Genomic DNA, 21,727 nt, shown 5'->3' with positions numbered 1-21,727 from the left:
GTGTGTGTGTGTGTGTGTGTGTGTGTGTGTGTGTGTGTGTGAGAGAGAGAGAGAGAGAGAGAGAGAGAGAGAGAGAGAGAGAGAGGGACTTTCCTCCAAGCACTCCCCAACTTTAAGAATTAAATCTTCTTCTTCAAACTTCAAAGGATCTGCATCTTGAGAAATTTTACTCTACGACGAGAGAAATTTAAGAATTATTAGCACTGAGAATATAAAGGAAATATATTTAGTAGAAAAAGAATATACTAAAAGAATTTCTAATCCATTTGCAAGTTATTATCACAAATAAAAACTTTTAAACTTGAAAGTACATAGAATATATCAAACAAGAGGATCCACACTTAGTAGTGACGATGGAGGATAACTTGAAGTACTTACTCGTGTTTCTTCAAGATTGTATTGCACGCAGGAATAAAATGCCATTTTGTCATCTTTATTTACAAAATTGTGCAACGCAACATCCAAATCATTGACAGGAAGGATCTCCATTTTCTGAATGATTGAATATGGCCATAGCCACAACAAAAAGGGCATTAAATTGCAGATAAATAATCTGTCAAGAATCGTAATATCATTTGCAAGTGCTCATATTTATGATTTTGAATACCCAACTCTTAAATTCTAGAGAGAAAAAAAACGATGTAATATTAAGGACCAAAAAAAAAAAAAAAAAAAAATGGTCCATAGGATAAAATAACCCAAAAATGTAATATTGTCAATAACGCATCTTGTGACCCTATTTATGGTCTAATTCATGTGAAAGTTACTCTCGGTAAATTATGATTCCTAGGAAATAAAGAAATATTACACAGTAACCCATATAGAAGCAGCTCTGTAAATTCGATATAATTGATGAAACAGTACCCAAAAAAAAAAAAAAGGAACGAAAAAATAATTGTTTATACCAGATTATTTTCTGCAACTAAGGCTTCTATGTTTTGTTGGTTTAGTTCTTCTGGACGAAGCCTTTCTGAGTCATCAATTTTCACTATGCAAAAGAAAGAAAGGAAAGAAGTTACAGAGCACACAAAACTATGAAGCAACAACTAGTGGGGACTTTGGTTTAGTCAATTCCGAATAATAATAAATAAATAAATAAGTTAACCACTAGGCATGAGATGTGACATTAAGAAATCTCCAATACCAACAAACACCACCCTCCCCCGACCCCCCACCCAATCCCAAAGGCAAAAGGCTAGCAATTAATCACCATCACTGCGACCTTTCCTTGAAGCTTTTGAGAATATAAGGATGTCTTGAGGATTTGCTACCTGAAAATAAATATGTTAAATTGTTCTAGCACAATATTGAAAAATGAATACAGCTTCCCAATCCAGGATTCCAGTAAGACACTACCTTCCCAACATATTTCTGACCAAATCTTTGAGGATTTATTGTCATAAACCCAGAGTAATCCACCTGCCAAATTAAAAAAGTTCATGATCCATACGCATAGGATTTCATTATTCAGAATAAGAAGTCGGCATTGAATTGACTAGATTTCGGGAGAAAGAGAAAATGATAAAAATGCAGAAAAGTGAGCTTAGAATAATAAAACAGTAAACATTTAAGATGTTGAGTTATGTTCTAAATGACCCAAAAAGATGCAGTTAACCTTATGAATTAAGCTAGAGAGATGCAAGAAAGAAAAGACGTAGAAAGAACTTTCAAGAGCTGCAGAACAGCATACATGGTTACCTTTAGGCGGACTAATGGAAGCTTGAGCTCTGATTTGTTTACAGCCCTTTTGCTAGATTTCTCAATCAAACTTTGAACCTGAAAAACACTGTGAAGTATGTAATTCATGCACTCTGGTTACCACACTACAAAAAAAAAAACCAATAAAACAAAATGGGAAAACAAGGAAAATATTTCCACACTATTTGAACAAATTTTACATACCACTTTGTCCAAGTGTTCGATAATTGAGTTCTGATCATTAGAGTCGATGTCAGACTCATCCTTCAATACAATCTGCGTCAGAAAATTTAATTAATCAGTCATCGGTTAGCATTGATGAACATCAAACAAAAACCACATCTAACATTACCTCTGTGTATTCAAATGGCCTTACTGAAGTCAAAGGTATCTTGGTTGGCCGATATTGATTACCCTAAGTATATGATGATCCATGATTAAGAACACGCAGGTCTAAATACATTGCAGCTTCCATGCATACATGCAAAAACATTTTGACAAAGACAACCTTAATTTCCAACAAAAGAACATGCTTTGGCTTTGATTCACCATCAATCAATGATGTCGCGACTGAGGAACCTGGTTGTGTGATGTGAAATCCCATCCCAGGAACTTCCTGGAAAGAAATAGCAGGCATTCAATTTGATGAACTATCCCGAAGATTGTCCTATAGTGTTTCTTCCTTTGGAGAGAGAGAGAGATAGCAATGATACCAGAGGGTCAACCAAACATTCGTGTTCATGTCCCCAGACAATGAAGTCCAAGAAGCGAGGTAAAAAATGCTCATTTATTGCATTTTTAGGATTTGCCTTTACTCTGCAGGCCAAAGTAATTTCCGTCGGATTAATTTTAAATTCACCAAACTGGCATCACAGTAGGAATAGTCCATCACACATGATGTCAATAGAAGATATTGTTAAATGCGGAAACTAAATTTTCCTCAAATGTAGCTAATAGCCATAAACTATGTAACCTGTTTTGATGAAGTACCAGGATGTTGAACCAGTCTGTCACTTGACAGCCTTCCTGCGCTTCAGGCCGCATCCACTGAACAGCATGTGGTGTCTGAGAAGTAAAATAAATGTGAGTATCATAAACACTCGGGAATTCAAAGGTTGATTTCAACATAAAATACCTGGAACATCCTGTTCAGTCTTTCATCTCTAATATTTCCAAGACCATAAAGAGCCACGGATGTTGAACCCTGAAAACTTATAGCACACTCAGATTATTAAGTATACTGCCTTAATTGCATAGCAACTACCCACCAACCAACCTTTTTGATAAGAATGGGGCAGATGGTGATCTGACCAACACCAGAACCACCAAGAACCATTTTCCCGAAGTAGTTCACAAGATTGCATGCAGAGAGAATATCAACAGCAGAAAGGTTGTCCTATCCACCAATAATAGATAGATGTGAAGATATGTAAACCACGATCAAATGTATGACCAATAGGGCACACAGAAGAACAGCTAAGTAGAATATATTACTTGTTAGACCCTGTAAACCAAAACCAGGACCCAACCGGGTAAAAAAAAAACTGTGCTGGTGTGGTCGAAGTGTTGACTGCAAAATTATCATAATAAAAGACATCCGTCTACAGTAATATTCATACCACTCCAGCAGGATCATCATGGTTTCCATGAATACTGAATACTGGCAAACCAACATTAAAATGAGGATCTTCATAGTTGACGTGACCAAATCTGTTCAACACAAGAATGTAATGAACAACGAAAACCTTTGGAAACAAACATCTTGACAATATGAAACTAATGCTGAAGATTCAAAGCAAGATAGAAGTACAAAATCAGTCTCACATTGAGAGAGGTAATGAGAATTAAGAAGTTAGTGAAGCAACTCCAAGTGCAAAATTCTAAGGTTGATAAAAAAGCATGAAGAATAAGAAGATACAGATTTGCATGAAGAAGCATTTTGAATGCATGTATAAGACATTACGTGTTTGGAAAATTGATGGTTTGGTCGCTAACAACTTGGAAATGCACAGGTTTATCATTAAGACAATGATGACGCAGGATCTCAATTGCCTTCACTAATGTTGATCGTGATGGCTTGTTCTCATGGAAAAGGTCACCGCCAAGAAGTAAAAAATCCACCTGAATGGAAACAATTGCCAGTCAGGATGCACTCGACAGGTCTAAAGAATAAAAAAAATCCAGCATATGATTTGAAGTAACAATAAATGATATGTTATTTCTGCGACCTCTTTTTAATTAGAGCTGAAGATGAGAACCATCAACTAAAGAGAACTCAAGAAGTAATATTGCAATAGTTTCCATGGTTTTGAATTGAAGGGAATAATTATGAATGCAGTTCCTCTCTGCTTCTGCCCAGACGAGAGAAGCAAATCATTTGAAATAATTTATCAGTTTTACAACAAAAATACTAATAGAACAAATTAAAGTCATTTTGATCAAGTTCCTCAACTCATCCCTGAAGGACTAATGTGACCAAAATACATTACAGGCCATGCGAACGAGCATCTAAGAGAAATCGGAACACGGGAATAATAACACTCCCCATCACCTGCTTTTGTTCTGCAATTGAGCATATCTCTTCAAATGCCTGGAATGAATCATGCCGCCGTATTTCATCCTTCTCCAAATAACCCAGATGGCAATCTGTTGCGACAAGTATTCGAAGTGTATTTTTCATCTCCTCCCTAATAAATTGTCATTCTAAATTCAAAAAAAATTGGAAATAGTACAAAAAAAAAAAAAAAAAAATGCTGATTTAATCATAGATGTTCTTTTAGCATGCACATAAAAATCTCTTGATATAAATAAAAATCTGAGTAGGAAGTTTAATTAACAAGTCGAGAGGAAGATTGGCCTTTCCCTTGAACTTAAGTCTATGGAAGTCGAGATTGATCAACTAACATATGAATGCTCTCTGCAAAGAATTTTTTAAAAAAGTGCATAAAACTAGAAGCTACAAAACAACACCACGTCCACAACGCCTCCTCTCCCCTAGAAGCAAATACAAAAATACGTCTACTTCTCACAATCCAACCTTTCCAAAAAGATACCCAAATATGCAGTCAACTACAAAATTCTTGGCCTGGCTCACAAATTTGATTTCTAGCACTCCATTTTTAAATGAAAAAAAATTAAAAAAAGACCTTAAAATAAGGAGAAAAGAAACCGATTACCGAGATATATGTCCCATTGCAATAACCCTTGGACTTCCTTGAACCTACGTTATAAGAAAACGTTATGAACGGCGTTAATCTGAATCCCAATATCAAGTTACAAGTTTCTGAACATGAGCACTTCCAGCTATCCACAATATATGAGTTAAACGTCCATTTCTTCAATATCTCCCATCATTCCCAAAACGAAGTAATGAACTAACACGAAGTTTAAAGCGATACTGTGAACGATAAAATGTATATTCCGCTAAAATTTCCAATTTCATAATCTTAAACCCTAAACAGGGTTTTAAGCGCAAACATTCAAAGTTGATCAAGAAAAGGGTAAGCACTTTACACGACCTAAAACTAAGCTAATCAATAAGAGAACAAAACTCGTAAGCGTGAGATGGAGAGAATGGATATAAAACCGACTCTCCACAAGGTGTTTGTGATTAATTTCGCGTAATAAACAGAGAATTCTTATTCAACCCGCATTTTCACTGAAGCGAAACAGCAAAGTGGAATCCAGAAACAGGCGAAACGAAGTTTGAATACCTGTGGTTATGGCGATCAGACGAGCTATGGAGCTAGCAGAGCGAACCTTCAGACATGGAAATGCAGAAGAATGAGGTCAAAGCGGTGAAGTGTGGCGTGGCGGGGAATTTTTGAAGCAATGGACGGGGCGTGGGGTAAATTTTAAATTGGAATGAAATGTTGTCCTTATTAGCAATATTTTAATAATGGTTCAATTGAGGTTTTTTTAAGTTTAAAAAAATGTTTAATAAATTTAATTTTGTATTTAATAAATCCTAAAAAAAATATATAAAAATATAAAAATAAAAATAAAAATAATGATGTATTAAATATATATATATATTTTTTAATTTACTAGAGTTATAAATTCTTTTACTAGTTAAATTTATAGTTTTTTAAGCTCGTGAAATATATAATCTCAAATTTTAAAATTTATAAACTAAACCTATAATTTAATTGTGGTAACAAGATATGTAACACGTTATTTTTAATTATAAGATTTCATGGAATATAAACGTTGATCTTGATTGTCGTGACTATCGAGATCGAGCTTTTGATTAAACTCTCGAAAACCCATATTATAAAGGGTATTCTTTAACGTTTAGATCGAGATGAAAATGAAGTGGCAAATCTATTGGGTATCCCATGCTCGGTGACTGAACCATTTGATTTCGAGAAATGGGTTTAAATTGAACTATAATGTACGAAATTCCATTGAAATCGTACTAACAAAAGTATACGTATATATTAGCATTAAGATGGTCCATATACATATATAAAACAAAAACCCACTAAAACACAGTTATGTTTCTTGACTTCGATCATGCGAGAATTTACCAGCATGTTTAGAAGAGATTTTGAAATGATTAAAAAAACATATATTTAATAATTCAAAGTCGATTTAACGTAATTTTTCCATCATAAAATCAACTTTAAAGAATTAAACGTATGATCACAAACGATTTTATCCATTTCAAAATCACGAATTCTACCAACATCTGATCATCCCTTGATCGTCTCCAAAATAGAAAATTGAGTTGGGTTAGGTTTTTCAGAGCCAGAAGAGCCTTTGAACAGCAAAACTGCAAGGCTTCCAACACAAAAATAGATGAAGCATCCGCAACAATGTGTCACAAATGACCCAAAATCCGTTCCCACTATGCATTGCCATCCTCCACCATACATCCCGTCAAATTCCTGCTCAATTTTCAATTGACTCGTTATATATCTATCTCGATTTTAAATTTTTACTATTAAAAAATAACTATCGTGACGGTAAGATTCCACGTCGATTGAAAATGGAAACAAAACATTTGTTATAAAGATATGAAAACCTCTCTCAAATAGACTCGTTTTAAAAATCGTGAGCCTAACAACGATACGTAATGAATCAAAACAGACAATATGTATTAGTACTGAGCTTGAGATTATAGCTATTGGGACTTGGCTGATTGTAACATCAGCTCAGTTCGATTTACGGGAGTTATTACTAACATAGACCATTTACTTTGAAAACAAGTCATAAAACTAAAACATTTTCATATCTAACGAGCCTAAATTTTACCTTTTTAATGAAACGGGCAATGTCAGTGGGTTCAGTGACATCAAAACTGTCAAGGGCCTTAGCCGCAAGGTCCAGAGCGTTCTGTTGCATGGCCTGCAACATATCCGTCTCTCCGATGACTGCTTTGCCTTCTAACATGGCTGCCACCGGCGGAGTTGGCGGCGGGGAAATGGCGGATGTGAGCGGAGGGGGAAGGAAGCAGGTTTAGTTATATAGAAGCTTAGGATAAAGTTTGGCTGGTGTGTGGCTCACCCATGTCCAGACCCTCCCTATGTGGTCACTAGTGGGTCTTGGTAGAATGATACCAATTCCTTCATTTTGATACCCAAATAGGTTACATCAACACTAAATCCAAAAACTTATAGGTCAAATCCATTTAGATAAGATTCGACCAAATTAGTAATTTGTAAGTGCCCACGTGTCAATTAATGGTTAGCTATGGTTAATGATGGCTGAGTTGAATAAGACTCAACTTTATATGTTGAATCATTCAATGGCATCTCGAGCTACTCTCATTAGTTTGATATACTTTTTCGATCAAAGCGTATTGACAAGTGGAGACGACAGAGTGCCTCATGATTGACTATACCTAATAATAACGTCATGGTGTTATTTTTGAAGCATTCATTTTTATAAGGGTGTGGAAGCTTCTTCCTAGTAGACATATTTTAAAAATTGTGAGGCTGACGATGATACATAACGTGCCAAAGTGAACAATATCGGCTAACGGTGGGTTTTGGTTGTTACAAATGGTATTAGAGTCAGATAGTGAGCGGTGTGCCAGCGAGAACACTGGCCCCCAAGGAGGGATGAATTGTGAGATCCCACATCGTTGGGAGGATAACGAAATCTGTTAGCGATGGATTTGGGCTGTTACAAATGATATTAGGGCAGATAGCGAGTAGTGTGCCAGCGAGAATATTGAGCCCACAAGTGAGATGGATTGTGAGATCCCACATCGATTGGAGAGCAGAATGAAACATTCCTTATAAGGGTGTGAATATATCTCCCTAATACGTAACAGACCAATGTAGACAATATCTACCAACGGTGGGTTTGGACTGTTACAAATGGTATTATAGTCAGACATCGAGCAATGTGCCATTGAGGACGCTGGCTCTAAGGAGGTGAACTGTGAAATCCCACATCAGTTGGAGAGTAGAACGAAACATTTCTTATAAGAGTGTGGAAACTTCTATTTCGCATTTAAAAAATTGTAAAGCTGACAGTGATACATAACGAACTAAAGCAAATAATATCTACTAAATATGAGTTTTGGCTGTAACAAAAACGCTCACCCATTATAGGTCGCAATGGACAAGAAAAAAGGTGGCATAATGTGGTTTGTATGGGTGAATATTGGTGAATGGAATCACACTACAATATGTGGATATGTAATGAGGGCTTTCAATGAGATTCCAACACGTCCCACTCCGAACGTCAAATGGTACAGACTAGGCCGAGAAAATCCCACCACCGTAGAGCCCGGAGAGCTCCCACGCACCCTTGCGGCCCGGTTCCATGATTTCCGAAGCCCGCTGTGGAGAAGCTATGGTTAGTCCTTCAACAAAGAATCAATCGGCCCACAAATCGTAGCCCGCGCTACTGAACTGAGCCCTTCAGCAGTCCAATCCCTGCCCCGATTCACTCCGATTAGGCCTTCAAACCAGTCGGTGGGTTAATATTCTATTCATCGAGTTAACCGGAACAACCCGAAAATTGGACTGCAACATTACCCTATTGGTAAGATTATTATGGATATTTAAAATATTTGACTTTTGTAACTATTACGAATCACGAACACGAACCCACAATAGTATGATATTGTCTACTTTGAACCTAAGTTCTTGAGGTTTCCCCAAAATACCTCGTAATAATGAAATGTATTCCTTACTTATAAATTCATGACCATCCTTTTAATTAATCGATGTGAGACTCTCCACTAACGACTATCAATGGTAACCAATGTAAGTGGATGCATTGTGAGTGAGTCCTACATTGGTTAATTTAGTGGAAGACCATGGATTTATAAGCGAGGAATGCTATCTTCATTGGCATGAGATCTTTTAAGAAGCCCAAAACAAAGTCATGAGAGATTAGACTCAAAGTGGATAATATTATACCATTATGAAAGAGTCGTGATTCATAACACAGTATCATAACATGATATTAGAGTCATGGTTTGGAATGCTAAACTTGAACATAGCTCTAATTATTATATTCTCTCATTTTGAATTTCCATTTTCCATTAAAGAAAAACAAATCTAAATTTATAGTTTTTAAAAGCAAATATAAACAGGTGAGCTATTAATTTAAGGCTGTGATATTCGCAGGGATTTAAAAGTCCGACCAAATCAGATTATGACACAATGCGTCGGTTTGTCACCGACACATCCGTGCCGGTAACGCAATCGCCTCCCGCCCAACTAACACTAACCTACTGGCTAAAGGTGAAATTAAAAAAAAAAATATATATATATATATTATTTAAATGAAAATAAATATTTAATTTGAATTAAAAAAAAAAAATTGTTGTGAAATCCTTTTATTCCCTAGTTGTCACAGCACGTTCTTCGCCGCCATTTCCGCGGGACCACCAAAATGGTTGAGAAAAGCTCTGTAATAAATCGAATACAAATCATCCCTTCCATTTCCCCTACATCTCTCTCTAGAAACACATCCCCTTTTCCCTCTCCCTCTCCCTCTCCCCACCGCGAAATCCCTCAGCCACCATGGTCCGCTGCCTCTTCACATGCTTCGGCAAGGGCGGCGGCGACAACAACGGCGCCACGCCAGACCCTAACGACAGAGGGACGGCGGAGGAGCAGGGGCGCAGCGGCGGCGTCGTGGTGGAACTATTCTCGTCGCAGGGGTGTGCGACGTCGCCGGAGGCGGAAGTTCTGATATCGAGATTGGGGAGAGGAGATTTCGAATTGGAGGCGCCGGTGCTGGTTCTGGCTTACCATGTGGATTACTGGGATTATATGGGCTGGAAGGATCCGTTTGGACATAGCCAGTGGACGGTCCGGCAAAAGGCTTATGTGGAGGCGTTAGGGTTGGATACGATGTTTACTCCTCAGGTGGTGGTTCAAGGCCGGAAACAGGCTGTCGCCACCGATGAGGCTAGTTTGCTTGCTATGATTAAAGATGCTCCTATATTCCCCTCTCCCGCTTTTCAGGTAATTCTTTTCTTTTTCTTTTTCTTTTTTCTAATTTTTTAAAATTATTTAATTAATCTGTTAACTCAATATTTTATTTGATACGTATAGATAAAAACTTTAATTATTATTATTATTATTATTATTATTATTTTTTTGTTAATCTAAAATATAAAATATATGTATGTAACAATCTCAAACTAGTAGATGTTGTCGGCTAACAGGGTTTTAAAAGGGGTCTACTATTATTGAGATGTTTCCACACCTTTTTTGTTTTGATATTATAGTCCAATCTATCTCAGCCGTCTAACATCCAGCTGGCACACTTACTAGTGTCTGCCCCTATATTTGTAACATGTAACAATTTAAGTCCATTACTAGTCATATTGTTTGTTTTAACTTTATATATCGCCTCCCTCATGATTTTAAATATTTTAAAATCAACGACAATATCTGTCAACTGTGGATATCCACAGCCTCATAGTTTTTAATATTTTCATCACGGTTTTTAACGTTTTAAACCTATGAGACTAATGATGATATGTAACGGGTTAAAACAAATAAGTTTGGGCTGCTCCAAATGGTATTAAAAGGTATTAGAGCCATGGGCCTGAACGGATACAAATGGGATCATAGGCATGGGCCTGAATAGATACGAATGGGATCATAGGAATGGGCCGTCACGGTTACAAATGGAATCATAGGAATGGGCCTGGACGGTTACAAATGGAATCATAGGGGACGGTTACAAATGGAATCATAGGGGACGGTTACAAATGGAATCATAGGAATCAAGGCATGGGCCTAGACAACAATATAGCTGGTAGTGATTTGTATCGCTACATTATATAATATAGTATTTTATATATTTTATGGTAATATAAAATAATAATTATACAAAATTTATAACATAAATATTTTTCATTCAATTATTATTAATTTATATTACAATATTAGTTGGTATTGGTTCATATAATATTTTCTGAAGCCATTGGTAACAATTCCGCAGGGGACGTTCCAGAGGCCAACGACGGACAGCCTGGAAGTGACACTAACCGGAACATTGAGGACGAAGGTGGACAGCGACGGTGCCGACGTGATGGTGGCGCTGTACGAGAGCGGACTGATCACCGATTGCCTAGCCGGCGAAAACAAAGGCCGAGTTCTAGCCAACGATTTCGTCGTCAGAAGGCTCGAAAAGTTCTGCTCCGTCAAAGACACCTCCGCCAAAAAAACCGTCTCCGGCAGCCTCACCCTCACTCTCTGGGAAGGCTTCGAGGGCTCCAAATGCGTCGTCGCCGTCTTCGTTCAGAACAATTCGCATCATATTTTCGGGTTTCAGAGCTTTGAATTGCCGGAAGATATATGAAATTCGGCCGAGATTCGACTGTATATCGACTTCCTCGGAGCTCATCAGGCGGCCGATTTTGATTCCGACCACGATTTATGTACAGGATGTGTTAACTCCGTTAACTATTTGGTAGGATTTGTCGTTCAATCTCTTTATTTCTTTCAATAGTTTTATGACTTTTGGTTGTGATTTTTTTTATTTATTATTATTTCATTTCTATTTTTCCTATTATATTTTATATTTAAAATGTGGTATTTTTATGTCGGAGATTGGAGACTGGATAACATAATATATATATATATATATATATATATACACATATATTTTAAACTCAGAGAAATATTATTATTGTTTTTTTATTGCTAGGATTTAAATTAACATTAAAACTTTAATTTGCCTTCATATGATAAAGGTATATATTTATTATTTTAAGAAAATTAAGTATAAACACTATTTTTAAAAAATTAAACAAATTTGAAAAAAAAAATTCTACCAACTTATTTTTGTTTTTAATAGAATGTTATATAATATTTGGAGAATATATTAATTATAAAATATATTTTAAATATTTATTTTAATATTTTTTGTAATTTGATTTATAATATATTTTATTTTCTTTGTAAAAGACTCCTTTGAAGATGGAAAGTGGCGTTTATAAGCTTAATTTTTAAAAATAAAAAAAAAATGATTATCAAAATAACAACACCTAATTTTAACCTCAAAATTATTGAATTTTTTGAAACACAATATTACATATCTAATGGATCCAAAAGGATTTATAATCCAATTCCAATCATGAAACCACACACACACATATATATCTTATGATCATAAGCAGTAGTACATTTATTTTTACAAGCAAAATTCATTATATACAATAAGCAGCATTCGACTTTCGATCAATCAAGTTCTTCACGTTAGTAATGACATCGACATCGGATTATTTTTCGCTCAGTCAGAACTTTCCAACTAAAAACTCCTTCCATCTTCCAGATATCCAGAGCTTGAAGATGATGATAATACCTGTACAGATTTACCATTGAAAAGAGTGTAGAGCAACAGTTAAATCTAACTCAACACCGAGTCTACTGTGCCGACTTGTTGACGAGCGAGGTACTTCTCCCTCCGTTCTTTCTGTTCGATCCAAAATTGAAATCCAGAGGATTATAAGATTAGTATAGGAATATCAGATGAACTCAACATTGATAACATGAATATCGAATCGAAAATGCACTGTCAGGTCAGGTCAAGATCATCGTACGTACCCATTCATCTATCACAAGACCTTCACCACCAACAACCTGAGGACCTGATTCTGCTGGAGGTTTCTTGCGTGCTTCAAGTGCAGCCTCGGCTTCGGCCAATTGACGTTTCAGTCTTTCGAGAGCCTAAAATATCAAAATGCAGTTAAATTGGACCCTCCTCTCCCAAGAACAAGACTTGTGTTCATTGATTTACTTACTGCACTAGGTCGCTCTGGATCTACGAATATGACCCGCAAAATCCGCTCAACTATTACTTGGTCCTTCTGTTCATCAAACTGAAAATGTTGCAGAACATAAATACATGCCAATATCAAAAAGTTAGACAACTAAATTCTAACTTTCACAATGTATCCTTCAGTGGTCAAACACAAACGTGAACTGAATCGACTCCGTACAACTTCGAATAACGATTAAACAAACTTATTAGCTTATTTCAGCGGCTACCACCGTAGAAAATGTCCATTACAAACTAGTACAATGATTAGATGGCAATAGACATTGGCTTATCTTTCATATCAGAGAACCAGAGAGGTTTAAGTTTAACAAAGCTCGAAACAGCATAGAGAGACTCACCAGCTCGGGTGCGTATTCTGTTCCACCTTTCACTTTAAGGCTCATAATCTTAAACTTAATTTTGCTCTTATGGTCCTTTGGCTTTTCATTGTTCTCGGGGTGCTCCACGAATCTGAAGACTGTTAAAAGGATGGAAGAAGACAATGAATACTTGTTTGTGTTGATATTCATTATTATCAAAAAAGAGAGATCATGACAATGGAAACATTACCAGTAGCAATAAAAATTTCTTCAGGAGCAAGAATGCCACCAGGAGGCCGCATATAACAGCTCTTCGGGGCCGTAGTTTGAAACTGAAGAAAGATGTAGAGACCATTTAGAATGATATCTATACTCGGAGAAATAAGCAGTTCATATCGGCTTGAAATGACATTCAAACAAGTATGCAATTCATCAGCCTTTACCTGCCTTTTAGGCGATATCAATTTACGTTACGAAAACCAAACCTAAACCGATAATACGATGACTTCAATAATCTAATCATTGAATGAGTTGAGACTTGCAATAACTGTAACAGCCCAAACTCATCGCTATCAGATATTGTCCTCTTTGGGCTTTCCCTTCTAGATTTCCTCTCAAGGTTTAAAAACGCGTCTACTAAGAAGATTTCTACACTCTTATAAAGAATATCTCCAACCAATGTGAGATCTCACTATCGAGCCCCCTTCGGGGCTTAGTGTCCTTGCTAGCATTCGTTGTCTCAAAATCCACCCCCCTTGGGGCGTCCTCGCTCACACACCAATCAGTGTCTGGCTCTAATACTATTTGTAACAGCCCAAGTCCAAACCTATCGCTATCAAATATCGTTCTCTTTAAACTTTTCCTTCTAGGCTTTCCCTCAAGGTTTTTAAAACGTGTATGCTAAAGAGAGGTTTTAAAAGATGTTTCATTTCCATCTCCAACTTATGTGGGATCTCACAATAACTCTTTGAAAAATTTCAAAATAAGGGAAATTTGATACGAAATCCTCGTCGTTAACGAATTAAAAGGTCGAAAAACTTGATTTCCTCAGCTGAAAACAATTTGAATGCAGATTTTACACTGATTGAGAAAATCAAATAGACCCCATGGACTAACTATGCTAAGAGGCAAGCAATGTTAGATGGCTGAAACCAGAAACTATCGTTTAATAAAATTCCCAACAACATTAATTACCCAGAAGATGAACAATTATTAAGATGCATGGAGTTTCAGGAAAAGGTAATGGAAGATCAGCATGATAACAGTCGTCGTCTCGAAGTAAAGAACAAAACGAACATCAGAAGAACAGATTCACATGCATTCATGTTTCCGTTATGGCTTGTTGGGAATTAAAAAGTAAGAAATCAATATAAGAATAGTTAAAAGAACAAACGGTGAAAGAAGGACTGCAATGGAAGAAATTGAAGTGATACCTTGAAAGCTACATGGGATCTGCTAGTATTCTTCATCCTAATGGCGCTCTTTACCTGCTTCCCGGGTTCATCTACAGAAAATTCATCAAACAATACAGAGTTCAGGATGAATGCAAATTCTGAACAATAATTACGTACAATTTTACAAAACTTGTAATTTCCCTGCTCTCCAAGTAAATATGAACTGACCGCAAATGGTGGCAGGAAAAACCAAAGGCTAGAACGATTATTTGATTCAATTCAAGAAAGTAAAATGTTCTAATCCAAGAGCAAACGAGCATAGTTTTGGCTCGCATGATCCAGATTGAAGAAAACATCCAATTTTCAATTCAAATTTTAAACAATACAATTCAAAAACAAGGAGAGCTTCCAATTCAATTCAAAAAACTAAACACCAGCAACGGAAACTTACAAGGAAAGAATAAAGAATTGTTAGGATCAAGGTGGAGCCTACGCCGAGGAGGCAACAGCGACTTCGCTACAAAGGAAACCGTCTTGGAAGACGATGAAGCCTTCACGTTATTGGATGCCGTTGAATTTCTATCTTTAGGTCCATTTCGACTATGGTGAATGTTTTGAGTCGACAACGAAGAAGACGAAGTATTCCCCGATTGCCAAATCGAACATAGCCTGAAGAACTTCACATCGGCGTGAGGCTTGTGACGGTCGGCGACAGTCATGGTCATTAACACTATCACATTAAAGTTTCCCCGGGCCAAAACTGAAAATCGCCGATTCCTCTTTGATGGACGCGACGGTGGCGGAGAGCGGATTCGAGAGGCGGATGTAAATACGGCGGAATTTGGTTTTGATGTCCGTGCGGGTGGACACGTGGCACGCGGAAAATACGTCTTGACAGCCCAAGGGCCGTTCGTGCAATTATTACGAATCCGTGCTGCTCTGAGTTGTAAGATTTTTTTTCAGATGAGATGGAATTGTTTGGAATAATTATCCCACGCGCTTTTAGGGTACTTGATTTACACGCGCACATTTTCCGGTTAATTTTTTTACTAAATTAATTAAAAATATTCGTGAAATTTAATTTTTTTCGAAAATACTTTCAATAATATCTTTAAATTTTTAAAAAAATTTAAAAAATATCTTTAAATTTTTAAAAAAATTAAAAAAATATCTTTAAATTTTAAGAGTACTAATGAAAATTAATAAAAGTATTTTTTATTAATTAATTTTTTTTTTAATAATAAAAACAAAAATACAAAAGCCCGTCAACTGAAAAAGGGAAAGAATAATAAGCTACCAGCCATTTCAGGCATTTGACTCCCAACTAATTTTGATTAATTTAGGTATTTAATAAACATAATTAGAAGTCAACTGTTTTATTCTTAGTAAGTTTACCTATAAAATAACTATACTGATTTATTTTTAGATTTAAAATATATTAAGCTACAAAATTAGTAATATTGGGTTTTTTTTTTTTTTTTATCGATGAAGTATGTCGTATTTTGAATTATTGGTACGTATTTTTTTAAAAATAAATTAAAGTTTTTTATTTTTATTAACAATAATTCGGGAGGAAGGTGTGGTATTTTATGATTCAAGGTCTAAGAGTGTATAAGATATGAAATAATACATAAAGTTTTGTACTATAATTACGAGTAGAAAATTGCATATATAAGGTTGATTATTTTTGTCAGTCGTTCAATTAATAAGTATGTATCGATATAATTACTAAAGTTTAAAAAATATATAAAAACATCTTTGAACTTTTTAACTTTATTTGTATTGAGTTACTATACTCAAAATCAGTAGATATATATATATATATATATATATATATATATATATATATATATATATATATATATATATAGAATGTATAAAAAATTTGGTAATAAAATAGTTATTGAAGGTTTAAAAATTTTGGATAAAAAAAATAAAAATGATTTGAAAAAAAGAAAGAAAAGGAAAAGAGAAATAAAATAGAGGAGTGCGCGTGGGAAAGAAAGAGAGAGAAGTAGGCGAAGGAAGTAATTGATAGATAGATAATAAATGATGAGAAGGTAAATTAGGTAGAGAAAGGGAAATGGCGGTTCGTACGGCAATTAAAATGGTCGGCTGCGGCTAATGCAGTTTGGTGGGAAGTTGTTGCCCGTTTTTTATTATTATTATAACATATATTTTTTTTTAATTTAAAAAAAGAAAAAGAAAAAGATAACATCGAAATTGTATATAAATTTTATGTGGGATGGATGAGGGAGGGAGGCGGGCACCCAACATTGAATAACATCAATTACAGCAATGAAATATAAGTCCCAGCAAGCGACCCTTTTTTTTTTTTTTTTCCAAAAAGAAAACAAAATCCACCAGAAATACAATTGATCATCGCAGCAAAGCTGGTGAATCTCGAACGATATCCTGTTTCTACCCGATTTGGGTCGTGCAATATTTGGGTGAATTCTCAACTGCTTAAGTTATTTTCGTAATGAAATTGGTGGACTACTACTCTTTGAGCCTTTCAAAGAAATACAAATATCCCATGTCCTTGGGCGGGTTAACCGAAACCCCGACCTTGTCGTCGTTGAAAATAACCCATCTACCATCTTTAAAGATGTGGGCAACATAGTGACCGCATTGAGTCGAAGTCCCAATGTGGCTTATTACTCCCATAAGTCTATATCCTGAAAAAAAAGAAAAAAAAACAATAGTTCAGATTTTAATCTAGCATCAGATCTTGAACCAAAATTCAACGGATCGAACCAGCCAACGAGAAGAAAATTGATTAGTAGTAAAGATGTCGAAGATTACGTCAATACATATCGAGAAAAAGAGGGATATCATGCAATTGACCTAGAAATAAAAACTGAATTCACCGAATGCAAGGACAAAAATTTTGTTCAGAAATCTCTAAACAGGACAAAAATTTCAACGCAAGGGGCTATATCAAGGCTGTTCCAGACCACCAATACCTTAATCAACGAGACAGCTTTGGTCTAAAAACAAGTCATTTAAAGCCCTCATTTAATGATGTTAGTTACCGTTTTACATTTATTGTTCTAGATCGATAACGCTCAACATTTTAGGGGGGGAAATTGAAAAAATGAATGAAACAAATTTTAGAGACAAAAGAAAAGAGGGAAAAAAATGTAGGATTCCTTGTTAACTCAAAGTATATATCTTTTCCAATTAACTTAAAACAATGAAGCATATCATCACATTTATACAAATGGAAACATGGCACCAGATTTTTTGTTTCCAGAAATTTTGAAAATTTTGAAATTGTGAAAAGTTGGAAAGTGAGATATAGAAAGATGATTGAAAACCAGAAAGAAAACTGAGAATATGATCAGGAGAACACAACCACAGACGAAATAAAAATAATTATCAAGAGTAAGAAACTAACTCTCTCCACCATCGGGTAGCCCACCATCGAGGTTGGTTGGTGTGCTCGATGTAGTGGCGTCAAAACAGTCTGCTTCTGATGATATAGAAGCTTCGGGATTGTTAAATATCCAATCTGTCGCCTTCTCAATGTCACCACCCTACAATCAAAGATGCAAGGAGAATCAAAACCCATATATGATCTATACATGTTTCTTCCTTTTAGTTGTTTTCTCTTTTTTTCTCTTCACCCTCTTTTAGAGGTTCTTTCTGTGTGTAACTTTTGAAGTACTTACAGATGCCTTTAATGCTTTCTTCGCAATGGCTTCTTGAAAACCAAATTGAAGCATCATATCAACTTTTGCTTGGTCAACAACAAACTCTGCCTTCTGAGAGATTGGATTATCTATATCTAGAAGAGAAGTACATGAATGACAAATATTTACAAATAACGCCTTAAAACATAAGCGCTGAAACAATAAAAACTACATGAATCTATTTGAGCCATACATAACTTTTCCTTAAAACTGTGCATGTAACGTTCCACAAGGACACAAGTAAAATGGAAGTACAAGGAGAAAATTTTGAAGTACATCGGGACAAGATGATTTAAAGATACCTGGATCATCCATGTGAGAAAGTAACCAATTCATGGCCTCTTCAACTCCAACGTTCGAGGTATTAATGGCAGCTTTCTGACAGTGAAGATGGTTAAATCCCATTGACACAAGTTGAGCAACAATATCCTCGTCGGCCAAAGGTTTATTTGATTGAAACTCGTCCTCAGGACCTGACAGAGACGACAAAAAGTGGGCTCAAATACACATTACAAAAAGTGAGCTCAATCAATTTTGAGAGCTCATATTCTTAAGAAGATGCAGAAGTTGCAACACTATATTCCATGATATAGAGTATTGACAAGATAGAGACAAAGATCAAAACATCTCGAAATTTCCGTATATTTATATATTACATTGATAGGTACGATATGATATACAATTCTATATTCTAAATGCAATATTCTGCAGATGTAAATATCAAATAGAATAAATTATATTACAAGAACACTAAATTCTTCAACAAAAATCACAACACAGTCAGTTTCCCACAAAATGAGCAAAATAAGTCATCCGCACAAAAAACTCCATTATGAAACGCATATCTCAATGAACTCGGTTATTCCTTACTTTTTTAATCATCTTGATAATTTGTATTCATTATCTATATTAAAACATGTCTGCCCATTCCCCCAGTTACACGTGCATATATATAAAAGAAGAAAGCACACCCCTCCAATCATGTTCCCTGTGAAATTTCCGTGTTAAATGTGTGCAATATCAAATTTGAAAATAGTGTTCCTACCCAAGAAGCAAATACACAAACGCATACGTGCACAATATATATTAATTGAAGAATTGACTAAAACATGAACTCATAATTAAATAAATACGACATATGAACGGTAATTTTATGCAAGTGCCAATTCATTTGTGAGAAAGTAAGGACTGAAATACCAAGAAGAATCCACCTACCAGCCTCGGGCAAAAGTTCTTCCCCAGTCTGAGGTCCTTTACTACACATTTGACTAAGATCAATGATGTCAGGGACATCAATATAGACATCTAAGCAATAGAAAATCAGACAGTTAAAACATAAGAGATAGAACGACCACACAAGGGAGAACAAGAAATCAAGAAAGGTGCAATGAAATACCTAGTTTTTTAGGCACCCAGCCTTCCCCCATTATAAATTTGCGCATATGCAATACCAGGTAGTCTGGGAAGGAAGTTAATCTTGCAGTCCTGTAGAGATATGGAGCAGGGAAGATGAAAATACTAACTCAATTTTGCTCATGGCAACACCTCACTTAATTATGGGAAAAAAAAAACTTGCAAGGGACTGCTTAATGAAATCGATTACCATAGACCATAAACTAAAAACTTTTGGTAACTAGTACTGCATGCACAACGCTACAAAATAAAATAGTGGAAAAACCAATTTTTCAAAATGTTATTTTATTGCAATCCGAGAAAAATGAAGAACGCTTACTTTGTTGCAGTAGTCTTAGTTTGCAAGGCAGTGCTGTAAAAATCATGAATCTCCTCGGGTGATGAAAAGCTTGCAAGGCATGCCTCTAAAGGCACTCTAGGCCGGATAATTTCATCAGAGCCTCTGCTAAATACATTATTCTTAGTAACAAACTATCAATGTCAAATGGTAAAAACATGCAAAAGAAGATTCCCACTTACAGTTCCTTCCCTTCTGACATCTTCTGTGCCTTGAGCTTCTGGAAGGCTTCAACTTCATCTGAGATTTCAAACAATGGTGTCATTTGGTGTCAGACCGTTATAAAGAAATAATGACTAAACCATCTTACATTTATTAGTAGCTTCATGTAATGGGATGTTCAATGAGAGAATGTAATCATGCCGTCTGTTATAAGCAACTTTTCCAGAGGAACACACAATACGATCCTCAATGCCAAATTTGAAGCTTCTTGCAGGATCACTTCCAGAACTCCCAGAATTCTGTCGCTCAACTTGGTCAAGAAAATGCAGGAAGAATTCCAAGGCATCCTGTAAAAATTCCATTCACTTTTATGTAAAATAGACTAATAGTTTTTTTGTGCAAAACTAGTACATCTGAGATATTTGGATTTCTCAACAAAAACAGATACTTCGGTGGCCATCAGGCACAGACCATAGTTTTAGAAAACATCTTTGACAGTCAAAACCTGAAAAGTTAAACATCCGAGTACCTTGGATCCAGTATAAGTGGAAACAATGGATTGAAATAGTTGAGAGAACTTTAAATATATTATAATGTAAAACAGCAACATAACAAAGCCAAAAACAAACTTGAAGACATTATACTAATGACATAGACAAATAGCTGGTAGTGGTACATATTTTGTCCAACATGGAATCAACCCTAAAGCACTATCCAATATAGGTCAAGGCTTCTGCAACAGGCTAATGAAGTGTAATTAATGAACTTACAATGTGAACATACCTGCTGTCTCATCGTAGAAAATTCAGGATGGCTTGCGGCAATAACTGCTTTGAACATTCGAGGGGGTATGCCCTCCTGTTTCTATGGTTGATCCACGTAAATGGCAACAGAAAGACAAACAAGAAAAGCTTCACAAATATGTCCAAAAGTTTGAACCAGCCGTACAAGAACAGGAATTACTAATGAACAAAGAAAGTCTGATTACTTGAACCTCAAGAACAACATGCAAAACAAAGAATTGTTTACATTTACCAGGAATTGAAAGCAAAATAAAAGGTGCGGTAAGTATCATCATTCAGCAATTACATTATCCAATCTCAGGTCTTAAGAACAAAAAAAGAAATTAAAGAGTTTGTCCAAAACTTACTGCATTTATTGGTAAGGAAGAAGAATTCATCTTTTCAAATTTCTGCAGGACAGATCAGAAAACGGAAATCAACTAATAGCAGAAATAATTGATATAGAGGGATTGCTTGTCTTTAGCAACTTACGTCTGGTGAAGGAATAGAATATTTTCCAGATAGCAAACCATGTGCCAGCTTTGTTCTGTAAGACCAAAAACATAACTAGTATAAATATATCATCCACCCCCCCCCCCCCCCCCCCCCCCCCCCCCCCCCCCCCCCCCCCCCCCCCCCCCCCCCCCCCCCCCCCCCCCCCCCCCCCCCCCCCCCCCCCCCC

At 35.9% G+C, this 21,727-nt stretch overlaps 5 protein-coding genes across 8 annotated transcripts in view; 1 reads left to right on the top strand and 4 right to left on the bottom strand.

Annotated features, from left to right (window-relative positions):
• Positions 1-5,537, bottom strand: part of LOC111476838 (double-strand break repair protein MRE11) — an 8,909-nt gene extending 3,372 nt beyond the window's left edge. For 2 of the 3 annotated variants that reach the window (XM_023120665.1, XM_023120667.1), the window contains exons 1-18: positions 5,412-5,537; positions 4,875-4,918; positions 4,250-4,385; positions 3,662-3,819; positions 3,318-3,408; positions 2,975-3,094; positions 2,834-2,902; positions 2,672-2,763; positions 2,412-2,514; positions 2,207-2,314; positions 2,051-2,113; positions 1,903-1,974; positions 1,699-1,776; positions 1,357-1,419; positions 1,211-1,271; positions 906-988; positions 379-492; positions 94-171 (exon numbers count right to left, since the gene is read on the bottom strand). In XM_023120665.1, the coding sequence (XP_022976433.1) occupies positions 94-171; positions 379-492; positions 906-988; positions 1,211-1,271; positions 1,357-1,419; positions 1,699-1,776; positions 1,903-1,974; positions 2,051-2,113; positions 2,207-2,314; positions 2,412-2,514; positions 2,672-2,763; positions 2,834-2,902; positions 2,975-3,094; positions 3,318-3,408; positions 3,662-3,819; positions 4,250-4,385; positions 4,875-4,891 (1,506 nt within the window). In that variant the 5' untranslated portion in view covers positions 4,892-4,918; positions 5,412-5,537. Of the gene's footprint in view, positions 1-93; positions 172-378; positions 493-905; positions 989-1,210; positions 1,272-1,356; positions 1,420-1,698; positions 1,777-1,902; positions 1,975-2,050; positions 2,114-2,206; positions 2,315-2,411; positions 2,515-2,671; positions 2,764-2,833; positions 2,903-2,974; positions 3,095-3,317; positions 3,409-3,661; positions 3,820-4,249; positions 4,402-4,874; positions 4,919-5,411 lie in introns of all 3 variants that reach the window. The other variant, XM_023120666.1, reaches the window with a different exon arrangement.
• A 734-nt stretch (positions 5,538-6,271) lies between these two features.
• LOC111476954 (dynein light chain LC6, flagellar outer arm) lies at positions 6,272-7,233 on the bottom strand. The gene is made up of 2 exons (XM_023120843.1): positions 6,955-7,233; positions 6,272-6,587 (listed from the first exon to the last, which is right to left on the bottom strand). Exons 1-2 carry the CDS (start codon positions 7,090-7,092, stop codon positions 6,393-6,395), a joined length of 333 nt encoding a protein of 110 aa, XP_022976611.1. The 5' UTR covers positions 7,093-7,233; the 3' UTR covers positions 6,272-6,392.
• Positions 7,234-9,523: 2,290 nt separating this feature from the next.
• LOC111476918 lies at positions 9,524-11,653 on the top strand. The gene is made up of 2 exons (XM_023120792.1): positions 9,524-10,133; positions 11,122-11,653. The coding sequence occupies exons 1-2, from the start codon at positions 9,687-9,689 to the stop codon at positions 11,479-11,481; spliced, it is 807 nt and encodes a 268-aa protein (XP_022976560.1). The 5' UTR covers positions 9,524-9,686; the 3' UTR covers positions 11,482-11,653.
• A 571-nt stretch (positions 11,654-12,224) lies between these two features.
• LOC111476917 (vesicle-associated protein 4-1-like) lies at positions 12,225-15,496 on the bottom strand. The gene is made up of 7 exons (XM_023120791.1): positions 15,108-15,496; positions 14,696-14,766; positions 13,513-13,594; positions 13,302-13,420; positions 12,926-13,003; positions 12,729-12,851; positions 12,225-12,597 (listed from the first exon to the last, which is right to left on the bottom strand). Exons 1-7 carry the CDS (start codon positions 15,379-15,381, stop codon positions 12,532-12,534), a joined length of 813 nt encoding a protein of 270 aa, XP_022976559.1. The 5' UTR covers positions 15,382-15,496; the 3' UTR covers positions 12,225-12,531.
• A 1,372-nt stretch (positions 15,497-16,868) lies between these two features.
• The window catches only part of LOC111476833 (ubiquitin carboxyl-terminal hydrolase 14-like), a 13,018-nt gene continuing 8,159 nt past the window's right edge, over positions 16,869-21,727 (bottom strand). For both annotated transcript variants that reach the window (XM_023120654.1, XM_023120655.1), the window contains 12 exons: positions 21,538-21,592; positions 21,414-21,455; positions 21,047-21,127; positions 20,412-20,610; positions 20,284-20,341; positions 20,084-20,206; positions 19,748-19,836; positions 19,567-19,656; positions 18,654-18,824; positions 18,331-18,446; positions 18,057-18,195; positions 16,869-17,334 (listed from right to left, as the gene is read on the bottom strand). In XM_023120654.1, the coding sequence (XP_022976422.1) occupies positions 17,156-17,334; positions 18,057-18,195; positions 18,331-18,446; positions 18,654-18,824; positions 19,567-19,656; positions 19,748-19,836; positions 20,084-20,206; positions 20,284-20,341; positions 20,412-20,610; positions 21,047-21,127; positions 21,414-21,455; positions 21,538-21,592 (1,342 nt within the window). In that variant the 3' untranslated portion in view covers positions 16,869-17,155. The remainder of the gene's footprint in view (positions 17,335-18,056; positions 18,196-18,330; positions 18,447-18,653; positions 18,825-19,566; positions 19,657-19,747; positions 19,837-20,083; positions 20,207-20,283; positions 20,342-20,411; positions 20,611-21,046; positions 21,128-21,413; positions 21,456-21,537; positions 21,593-21,727) is intronic.

The sequence above is a fragment of the Cucurbita maxima genome, unplaced genomic scaffold, assembly GCF_002738345.1.
Source record: "Cucurbita maxima cultivar Rimu unplaced genomic scaffold, Cmax_1.0 Cma_Scf00003, whole genome shotgun sequence".
Classification (NCBI taxonomy): domain Eukaryota; kingdom Viridiplantae; phylum Streptophyta; class Magnoliopsida; order Cucurbitales; family Cucurbitaceae; genus Cucurbita; species Cucurbita maxima.
This window is presented reverse-complemented; position numbering and strand designations above follow the sequence as displayed.